General features: G+C 41.1%; 1 protein-coding gene across 3 annotated transcripts in view; it reads right to left on the bottom strand.

The window, feature by feature from the left end:
- The window catches only part of zfyve26 (zinc finger, FYVE domain containing 26), a 38,967-nt gene that overhangs the window by 3,106 nt on the left and 24,882 nt on the right, over positions 1–10,979 (bottom strand). For all 3 annotated transcript variants that reach the window (XM_031309820.2, XM_031309822.2, XM_031309821.2), the window contains exons 26-42: positions 10,156–10,405; positions 9,715–9,810; positions 9,303–9,490; positions 8,171–8,310; positions 7,808–7,836; positions 7,401–7,537; positions 6,907–7,127; positions 5,576–5,723; positions 4,511–4,720; positions 3,624–3,839; positions 3,082–3,279; positions 2,431–2,511; positions 2,233–2,354; positions 1,453–1,627; positions 894–953; positions 323–505; positions 126–176 (exon numbers count right to left, since the gene is read on the bottom strand). In XM_031309820.2, coding sequence (XP_031165680.1) covers positions 126–176; positions 323–505; positions 894–953; positions 1,453–1,627; positions 2,233–2,354; positions 2,431–2,511; positions 3,082–3,279; positions 3,624–3,839; positions 4,511–4,720; positions 5,576–5,723; positions 6,907–7,127; positions 7,401–7,537; positions 7,808–7,836; positions 8,171–8,310; positions 9,303–9,490; positions 9,715–9,810; positions 10,156–10,405 — 2,505 coding nt within the window. The remainder of the gene's footprint in view (positions 1–125; positions 177–322; positions 506–893; positions 954–1,452; positions 1,628–2,232; positions 2,355–2,430; positions 2,512–3,081; positions 3,280–3,623; positions 3,840–4,510; positions 4,721–5,575; positions 5,724–6,906; positions 7,128–7,400; positions 7,538–7,807; positions 7,837–8,170; positions 8,311–9,302; positions 9,491–9,714; positions 9,811–10,155; positions 10,406–10,979) is intronic.

Raw genomic sequence — 10,979 nt, 5'->3', positions numbered from 1 at the left:
CTACAAAAGTGCCCTGGTCAACTTTTTCTTGTCAAAGAAAGATACCAAGTGTGATAAAAAAAATGCCTTAGGCTAGAAAAACAAGCAGAAAAGAATAAAGTGCACTGCAGCCAGTTTTACGCTACCTTGCTTTCTGTGCTCTTGGTCTCCAGAATGAGACTTTCCAGCTCCTTGGCCTTAATCAGAAAAAAGTACAGCAAAAGTCTTTATGAGCAAACAGACAACACAGAGCCAAGTCGTGGTCATGATGTTTTCACAGTACACTCAGTGACTCATCCTTGTCGGTCAACAAATCCACTGTCAAAAAGTTTCTGTCACTCACATCAGCCGGTCCCTTATCTGCAATGGAGACGCAGCTGAGGATGAGGGCGTCGCAGTCGTCTTTGGTGGCGGTGCCTGATTCACCGACACATTTGAGCAGCTGCCGTACGGCTCCGTACTGCCTCTGGCGGGTGAGCCTTTGGCTGGCCCGCACGTAGACTGCCTGGGCCTCCAGCTGGAAGTCCTGAGGCAGGAGGAGAGGGGAGAACATATGTTTAGGTTTACTTGGCTATCTTCAATGTGTCAGACTTCATTTGTTGCTGTATTTCTTGTACAGTGAGTTAATCAGTTAATGGAAGTCTACTCTTAGTGTTCTTAACCAAGATTACAAAAGGAAATTAATCTTCTGCCATTACAGCTGGATGTTTTTGATCTGTTGACAGGATATTTCAAAAAGTTTGGAATGGATTTACACAAACATCTGTGGGAAAATGTCTCACTGGTAAAGAACACATGTAAAATGCTGGCAAAGGTATGCACTCTTAAATTTGAAAGGAGAAAGAACAAATGCTTGAAAGAACAAACACTTTATCAGAAAACATGACAAAGATCACTTCATATACACATCATACCTGTATGACTCTATATGCAATGCCAAAACCCTCTTCTATGTTTTTTCCTCCAAGCATTACCTGCAATAATACAAATTGAAGACATTTACTGATCTTGTGAGAAATGTACGACAGAATTTCATCTATCCATAATATACATGAAACATAGAAAACAATCAGGCCTTTAATATTTTTGGGTTTTTAGAAACCCTTCCAGTAAAACATCTGACTTTAAGCCCTCAAAATATATGACAATAGATGTTTGAATTAGATTAATTTGGTAAATGCTTTAGCCCAAAGTGACTTAAACTAAGTGGGAGCAAGAGCTAAATATCATCCAACATTGGGAGTGTATCCTCTTTAAACAAATACCTAAAAGTGCTTTGAGATATAACATTGTTTTTTTTACCTTTCACATAACTCCCACTTGTCTAATCTAGGGGTTTAACACATGAATAAAGTCAGCAATAAGGCAGTACCGTTAGTGTGCCATTTTAACAAACTAAATATATTTTAAGTGGATTAGAGATGTTGAAGTACAGGAAGTTAAGTACTAGGATAATCACAACCAGAACCTTACCTTGCAGGCAACCTCAACTTTTACGGGGCTTCCTCCGAACAGTGTAGGCGGTGAGCTGGATCCAGGGGACTTGGAGGAAGGTGTGCTGGTCTTTGGCGACTTGGAGGAGGCCGCGGTCTCACAGCGGTGGAGGAAACGGGTTACCTCCAGCTGAAGCTCAATTGTGTTCATATGCCTAACAAAAATGGGGCAGGAAAGGTCCATACTTTTAAAACAACACCTAAAAGTCTATTTGACAGGTAGCAAACAGTGTTTGGTGTTTTAAGCCCCCAACGTCACCTTCCAGGCAGCGCTGCCTGGCAGGCACTAGGATTAGGCAATGGTTAGGGTTAAGGTAAGGGTTTGGTGCCTTGAAGTCGACGTTGGGGGCTTAAAACACCATTGAGCGTAGCAAACATGAATCTTTGGACTGGTTGGTTTGGAAGTGTCTTTTAAAAACCCACCTTTATACACTAGTCTTCTTGTAAAGGGCTACATCACCCTTTATGCTGTATTTTGTACTGTAATTCATGTTTATTCTTATTTATTTGTTCATACTGTATGTATTGCGCATGTGTGTGAAGCACTTTGTAACAGCGTGTTTTAATACTGCTATATAAATAATGTGTTACTTACATACTTACTATGTATAAAGCAAAAGCTGTAGTAATAATAATAATATTATAGGATATAAAAATAAAGATTGAATTAAACTCTTTCTTAATCAATTCTGATAAAAAAAGGGCAAAAGTATAGATTTCTTTCCATCATGTTAGTTGAAATAAGGACGTATTGGACAACCTGGAAACGTCACTGGATGACATCATCTTCCTGACGACCTGAGACTTTCTCTTCGCGGCGCCGCGGCCCTGCTGCTCCTGCAGGTACGTCCTCAGGTGCTCTTTGGCCCGGACCAACCAGCGCTGTACAAGGCCAAGGGCAGGGTCAACTTCCTCATATGAGCAGAGATGTTTTTCAGAAGGTTTAATATATACATACCTGGTGTTCTCCCAGCTCTAAGTACGAACTGGCTCCATGGGTGAAGAATCGGATACAGGTCATGGCCGCGCGCACGTGATCCTGTCCACGTAAAAAAAAAACAAAAAACAGCATTTTACATATTACAACAAAATGATTATCTGTAAAACATCTAACATCATCACGTCGCTCTCTGATGCAAAATTATAAACTTACAACAAATGTAAATTCTTTGTATCTTGTTCTGTTTTTGGACTTTTTTTGGGCCATTTTGCCTTCATTAGATTGTCTGTATAGAGCAGTGGTTCTCAACCTGGGGGTCAGGACCCCTACAAGGGGTCACAAGATTAATCTAATGGGTTGCAACATGATTATTGTGGTAGGAAATAAGAAGAAAAAAACACTGGTTTGAACTGAAATCAGTAATTTTATGGTACACATCTTAACCACGAGGCTTGGGACATTCATATTGTAATCTAAAGGCCTGCCTCAATGGGAAAAAAAAAAAAAGTATTTTTAAGGTGTGTTTATGGTCAGCTGACTAAGACACAGACCATGTCTCTTTGATTTACAGCATTTCAATCAAGCCAGGAAACTCACCACTTGTTTGTTTTCACCTTCAAATGATAATTAAAAGTTGAAATGATTACAACAACATTAAAAGACTCTAACCATCATGAACTGCTGGAGCTGGTAGAGAGTGTTGTAGTATCCCCGCCGCTGCAGGAACTGGCAGGAGGCGATGAGGTAGCGGCTGCAGGTTTCCAGGCCAGGGTCAAGCTTTTCCAGGATGCCCTGCAGCATGCCAAGACACCCCCTCTCCAGACTGGGCTGCAACACACCCTCTAGAAATACCTCATCTGGGCACTCCTGAACCACGATGAAGTACAAAAATGTGTGTTAAACGTATAACAGATATCACATTTTCGTCTTAGAAGAAAGAGGTGCAGTCATACTCGATGGTTGGCATGCTCAATTTCTATACCTAAAGCTTGTTTCTTTGGTACAAACAGGGTACTAAAGTGCCGTTTTATTGCATTTTTGCCTAAACAGGGACCATGTTCACTGGACAGAGTTTAGCGTTTAGATTAGTAAGATCTTGGCAACAGCAGGGTGTCAAATCATATCTGTTGATCGGACAATTAAATAAAACCGACTGATCAAAACACACTGTTTAATTAACAAACATTCTTAATCTACCTCCAAAGCCTCACCTTGTCGAGCAGGTATGTCAGAGCCTCCGTCATGCAGTCATGACGCATATAGAAGCTGATTAGTGCCAGGTGAGTGCCATATGTGTTCAGGTAGTAGAGACACTCCTGGTGGAGGCTGCTGCTCTGTGTCTGACCCTCTGGGCGATCCACAGGACCGGCCTCGCACAGGAGCTCCTCGAGCTGCCGCAGGGACGCCAAGATGTCCTCACCGAGAGCCTGCCACAGACACGGTAACACACAGACAACAGAAACACCACACAAAAGGGTCAATCATTTATCTGTGCAAAGACATTTTCCCGACCAATAGAAGCCACACATACACACACATGCCCAGACTTACTAGCATCCCCTCAATCGCCATCACCACCCCACACATACTGCAGAAATGTATATAAATGGACAAGAGTGGAAACTGAAATAACTAGTTTTTAGCTTCATTTTTAAGGATGTGCAGCTGAAGTCATTGTAAAAGCCACCTACTACTACTCCACTCCTGCATCACTAATACAGCAGTTTTTTTTTCCGCAGAAAAATGTTAATTTGGTTATATATATATATATATATATATATATATATATATATATATATATATACATTAGTATTTGAGAATGATGGTGGGGGGTGGTGCCAAAAAGATGCAAGGTGGTAAATGTGGTACTTGTTTACAGCGTAGCACTCATGTAAAGCACTTGGAATTGCCCTGTTGCTGAAATGTGCTATACAAATAAAGCTGCCTTGCCTAGACTTGCCTTGCCTTGCATGCTACAGCCCAGCACATATTTTCTGCTCGAGCATGGGCTATAATGGAGGCCTAAGACAGTTGCATGCCTACCACTGCAACAAAGATGCTGGTTGGATAAAGGTTGCGATTGCCACCGTCTTCCTACCGTTGTCAGAGTGGGTTGTACAGTGGTCTCCAGGTGCTGGACAACCTCCTGCAGCAGTAAGGGACCTAGGTTGAGCTGGTTGCGGTCCACTGGAGCCTTTAAGAAGCGGCCAAACTTCTCCCTCGCTCCAGAAAGGTTACCTGCCTTGAGAGAAGCCATCCCCCATGCCTGCCATACGCCGCCAGGGTCCAGGCCACTCTTGGTAGACACCTAGCATAGCAGCCACATAACCAGTGACAATAAGAACAGAAGGAATGGGGGGGGGGAGATCTCTGTATCAATGTTTTTTTTCTCCAATGATTCACCTAAATATTTCCTCTTTATATACGGTACCGGCACCCATGTATCGTGAAAGAATCGAATGAACAGCGATGGAATTTAATTTTCTGGGAGTCTGCATTTATCTAATTTAGTCATTAAATAGGTTGGGTTGGTTAATAAGCTGCCTAACTACTACACATGTTACAGGTAAGTTTTTAGACAACAGGTTTTCTGCACCATGATGGTCTGAATGGCATTTTAGAGATTTTTTCTTCTCTGAAAAGATACAAAATTATGGTCCAAGCACTGCTTTATGGACCAATATTCTAAAATATGTTGGCTTATCTGCTGAATGGCAGCACAAAATATACACATACATACAATGATTCTACAGCAATATTTTATGGTGAAATGTCTGATGAACTCCTGAGTTCTAAGAATGTTCTCTTTGTATAGCCATTAAGGGACACTTCCTCTCTCTAATAAAATACACCTGGCACATCAACATGAGAGGTTAATAACAGAGGTGTGCTGTACAACATGTACAAACCACTGGGTTGTAAGAATCAAGGTTTCACAAGCCAGTCCCACAACTTTACAACATATGAACTTATGTAACAGAACCTGGATGGGAGGGGTGTTTATGTTGCATAACGTTGGGTGTATGATTGAAGCGTCATTGTCTAAGCAAAATCTGTCACAATGCATCTCTTTTTGTTGGGGATTATTTTTATTTGTTTTGCACTCCCTGACATAAAAATGTAAAGGAATAAAATTTAAAAAATAAACCACCACCTGCCTCACCTCTACTGCTAGCTGGTAGTGCTCTGCTTCCAACAGCTGGTTACGGAGACGTGTGACAGCAGAAGTCTCCAGAATGTCATCCAAAGAAGGAATATATTTGTAATTGGCCGTCACTAGAATTTTGAGCACATCTACTTTGCTGATGTAACTGTGGGAACAGAGAAGAAATAAAAGAGGAAGCAAAACGGAAATAATCAAGGATGTGTATTTGACAGAAAAAGCAAGACACACACAGCCAGAGACCAACATTCATACAGTACATGAGATTACTGACTTACTCTGAAACAGAGGCACATGCAATGAGTATCCGTAAATTTAGAAATTATTTTAAGCACAGATGAGTTGTCATGACCAAAAACTGTCCTAATTTGGTGAACCCGACTCATCTGGTAGGTTAAAAGCCAACAACTAAAGCTGCATCAATCAAAGTTTTAACAATACAGCTTTTAACAATAAATCCATGACTATGTGTCCTTAACACTGACACAGTTATATTTATTCAAACACAACTCCTATGTGATGATAAAGCTGCTTATCTGCTAAATATGTAAGTAAACAGTTGTTTGCCATCATCTAGCTATAAAATGTCAGTGGCGTGTGCCTGTTTGCTTGTCTATGTGCTCTTCTGCCCGCTACTTTGACTTGTGATAGTAGCAACAGCAAAGACATTACCTGTGACATTGTGACAGTGAGCCAGCATGCAATGTACCAGCAGCTACAGTACACAGAATTCAGTCATTGTTCCTTTTATTGTTTACTGTCACATTTCAAAATGTTGTTGTGTGGAAAGAGGCCTGGAGGTTAATGCTGATTTAAAAACCTGTACATACTATACCCTTGGTCTGTCCACTCTTCTGAGACTGAGGTTGTGTACAGAGTGTGTGTTACACTCAGTGTTCAGGAAGGTCAACCGGTTATGACTGGTTATAGTTTAGAGAGTTTAGTGGCATGACGCAATTCCTAGAATAGCTGCATCCAGTTTCAACCTGACTCAAGGTCTATTTGAAAAGAGCAGAGTCACACTATTTACTTGCATTCTTAAAAGCCCTGCAAACCCACACGGGTGTTTTCAGTGCTTTTAAGAATGCCAGTAAATAGTCAAGTATTTAACTGCCAGGCTCTGAAACCTCGCTATTGTTCCACAGCCACAGATCATATCGCACTCCTGTCCATCTTTACCTATGTATGTTTGTTCTGTCCCACGCTCACTTTCCCACCATCTAAATGATTGAGCAGTGTCCTTAACAACACACACATACATATATATATATAGATTTTTTTTTTTTTTTTTTTTTTTTTTAACATCACACTGACCTGGGGTTACATCTTACCTGTCACATAAGGCGAGATCCTGGCTGCGGCCAACCTTAACAAACATCAGCTTAGCGCTGAAGAGTAGCTGCCGCATAATGTCAGTGAGGAGGCAGGCATCCACCTCCGGATTGGTCAGCTTACGAGACAGAGAGCGGCAGTGGCTGATGAGCTGATGACCACAGGCTGTCTGATCACTGTGCAGAGACAAGATTGCCACGCAGAGGTACGCACTGGGAGCCTTGGAGTTTTAGGAAAAAGACCATAATTAGTCTTACTGTATTTTACTGGGTTGTACTACAAGACAACTTAATAACAGTAATCGAAAATGCTAGAAATAACCTTAACTTTATGCTTGCTATACTGCACTTAACCATAAATTTTATTTAGCATAAACCATCATTTTAAGAAGAGTAGCATATAAGATTGTTAGTGTTGGTGCACTTAATACAAGTTGACTGCGGTGAGCTGAAAATGACTGATCCTGTGGAATGAGGAATGTTGGAATCCAGACCTGTTCATAGTAGAACTCGCTCCGCAGCAGCTGGTTCTCTGCAGGCTTTGTGCTGAGTTGGATCTGTCGTTGGACCACTTCAGGGAGATGCAGCATCCCATCTAGATCTTCCTCAGTGACCACGGGGCTTCCAGCCACTGCACGAAGACAACAGAGTTGAGAGAGACTGGGTGAAAGCTCATCATTATAGCCTCTACACACTACTGATTTGAGAAATGGCTGCATTTCTGATATTCCAGGTGGCAGGTGCGATTTGTCAGAGTGCATGTATCAGGCTTTTATACTAAATCAATCCTACAATCTGCTTATACTTAGAAATAAAAGGTTTAAGCTAAAACCATATTTTTTTGTCACTCTGATATGGCAAAGAGGAAATAGTTCCAGAGAATTTCTGTTATTTAATTTACCTTTATCTGGTTCCAGCTCATCGTCAGAACTAGTCATGGAAAGAAAAAAAAATACAGCACAAATAAATTTCAAAACACAGTAACATATCTAATTTTCTATGAATCCACATCCTTTCTTGCAGAAGATGCTCTGAATGTGCACAACACGTTGTAAAATAAAACCTGCAATATTCTTTGAAAACATGTTTAAGGTTCTTCTGAATCTTTGTGTCCTTTCTAGACTGTGCCACTAAGATATTCAAGACTTTCCATGACTGCAGGAGACCCTCTGTAAAGATTATTTTAAGTACAGTAACTGTGTTGTTAAAAAAAGATTTCATTCGACAAGTGAGGTTTGCTTCATTTAAATCTACAGGGTCTTACTCTGGGTGAAAATAGGCGTAACACTGGTCACAGACTCTGACTTCTTCATCTTCTGGGCAGCCCTCAACGGGCATCTTATGCTCTGAACACGCGTGACAAACCAGACGGCCACATCTCCGACAATGATGCCGTCTGTTGAACTGAAAAAGCGAGAGACAATATTAAAGACAAATAATGATTTAGTGTGAAAACATTACTGTTGGATTTAAAACCAGTTTTAAAATCAACAGTCAGTGAAGTTACTCTCATTGTAGTTTCCTTTCGCTGTTTTTTCACACTTATTTGGTTATGCAAGTTTACATTTGACAATTCTGCACATTTACAGTACTAGACATTAAGGTGGGGCAGAGTCAGAGAGGATAAGATGAGGTAAGGTCATTTATTTTAAGGCAAGGTAGGCTCCCCATGGGGAAATTTGTTTTGAACTTTTATATATAAAATGTATTTGATATGTCTTTATATGTATTACAGCAGAGGCTATATCTGTATGCAGGCTTAGAGTGTATGGTGTGGACAAGAGGATCATGTTTTGATTTTATCAGGCTGTACTTGAAAGTGTAGTCAGATACGGGACGTCAGCATGGTATGGAAACCTCACGGGTAAACTAAAAACTAAGCTTGCTCGTATAGTACACACTGTCATGAAGGTGATGGGGAGGAATGAACACCTGCCCCTCCTATTAATTTACAATTGTTCTTAGGCAAGCCCAGAGGATATTGACTGACCCATTACATAATCTTCACACAGAATATGAGCTCTTGCCCTCTGGCAGACGATACAGAGTCCCTCACGGAAAACTCAACCATTTTAAAAAAAACTTGTTTTGTTTCTCTGTCAAACTTTTAAAACAGTGCTTGCTTGAGGCTGTAAAGGTTGTGCAATAGTTTCATGGTGTTTTACTGTTGGGTGAAGAAATATAGGTGTAATTATGTGCAATTTCTAGTTGTGACTGGTACAGTTGGTGCTGTACTGTTTTGTTGTACAGGTTCTGTCAAGGCATGTATTTATGGGCAGCTCTTGAGTCCAAAACAAATTTCCCTAAGGGGACAATAAAGTACATTGCGTCGCATCATATCGTATGTTGGCAAGTACTTCTTTTTAATTTGTCTCAACACTGTTTTGCACACTCACCATGGTGAACCTCTCACGCTGGCAGACCATGCAAATGTGCTGCATGGTGTCAGGGACCCAGTCTTTGCGGGCTGGGGGTTGGTCTGGAGGCTGAAACTTGGCAGACGAGCGGCGTTTTCTCCCTGCGGAGCTTCGATCCCTCTCCTTGTCCGTGCTGTTAGAGGACGGGATGTGTGTAGGGGTGCTCCCTGTAACAAACAAAAGTGTCACACAATCAGAAAAATCAAGAAGAACACACACACACACAACTTCATTTGCATTTCTTTACATGAATATTTATATTTCCTTGGTTGAGAACACAAAAACTCCAGCAGTGCTGTTGTGATACTGACTCTACGTGCAGGGCCATTTTTGTATGGAGGATCAATATGCGTATCATATTATTTCTGTTAAACAAGTGCAAATGTCTCACCTGTGGAGGATGTTGGAGATTCGATTCGACTGGATGCGGAGCAGCTGTCTTGAGCGGGACACTGCATAAGTGCGTCCTGGAGGCTGATAATAGAGTCTGAAAGAGAAATCAGTCAAATATTTAGGCACAAGTTGCTGTGGTCATTGGCTGTGCTAAAATATGAGCTTATAAATTGCACTATACAGTCTTTCTTTAAGCACAAGCACATCCAAATACCCTACCTTATGGTACCAAAGGGAACAAGAGGGCAACAAAGTCCTTCTCAGTGTGTGTATAGTTGTACGAATTTGTCTCAGTTATGTGTCAGGACTGTATATGTTCCAGTGTTAGGGCTAACTTTTTAAAAACCAGACACACTTCGTTCAGCCCTACCCACGTTTCTCTGTATTTCTTTCTCTGTTTCTCTGTGTTGGCGATTGTCACTATACAATGTACACTGACCAGATCGAGATCTCTCTCTGGGGGCGCAGGGGAAGTCGAGAGCCTTGCAGGCGTAGTCTGCCAGAAGCTTATCGATGTCCTCAGTACCGAAGCCAGCCTCCTGACCAACCAGGAGGCTCCGCAGGGTTCGCACCGCCACGTCTACCCAGTCTACCTTGAGGTTCATCAACAGCTGCTCGAGCATCAGCAGCGGCTCCGACAGCAGGGGGAAATACTCCTGCCTGGCCGCTGGGGGCAAAGTCAGCAACACCTGGAGAATAATACACACATAACCTAAGATATGGATGGAGCGTATTCAGCAGCTGTTGGAAAACAAAGCTTTAAATGGTATAAAACCAACATGCTTGACCAGACCCATTCATAGCTAACAATAATTATATTCCTTGATAGTTAAAATAGTCTCAATACCTACACCACTATCTAAAACACAAATCTGGTGCAGGACTCATCTTGTCATTTACTGAATACTGGAAGAGTTCATCCTTTCTTCTGCAATTATGACATTTTCAGCATTGAAAAGTTGCAAATACACAAGACAGGGTTGCTCAACGCATACAGGAATGGGTGTGTAACCGAGTTGCAAAAACAGAACTTATTTTTTGCCCATTAAGGGAAATGACTGTGACTAACAGTATGACGATACATTAAATATTCTGTCCTTTAAATTAACTTTTGTGGATAAAATACTACTTAAAAAATTAAAAGGAAACAATTCCCAACTGAATTTTAAATCAGATAGATTCAAATTGAGTACTAATGGTTTAATGATATTCAAGTTCTACCATTTGGTATAGTAGGATGTTTTTGTTTTTTTTTTACATTTA

Source organism: Sander lucioperca, chromosome 18 (assembly GCF_008315115.2).
Source record: "Sander lucioperca isolate FBNREF2018 chromosome 18, SLUC_FBN_1.2, whole genome shotgun sequence".
NCBI lineage: Eukaryota > Metazoa > Chordata > Actinopteri > Perciformes > Percidae > Sander > Sander lucioperca.
This window is presented reverse-complemented; position numbering and strand designations above follow the sequence as displayed.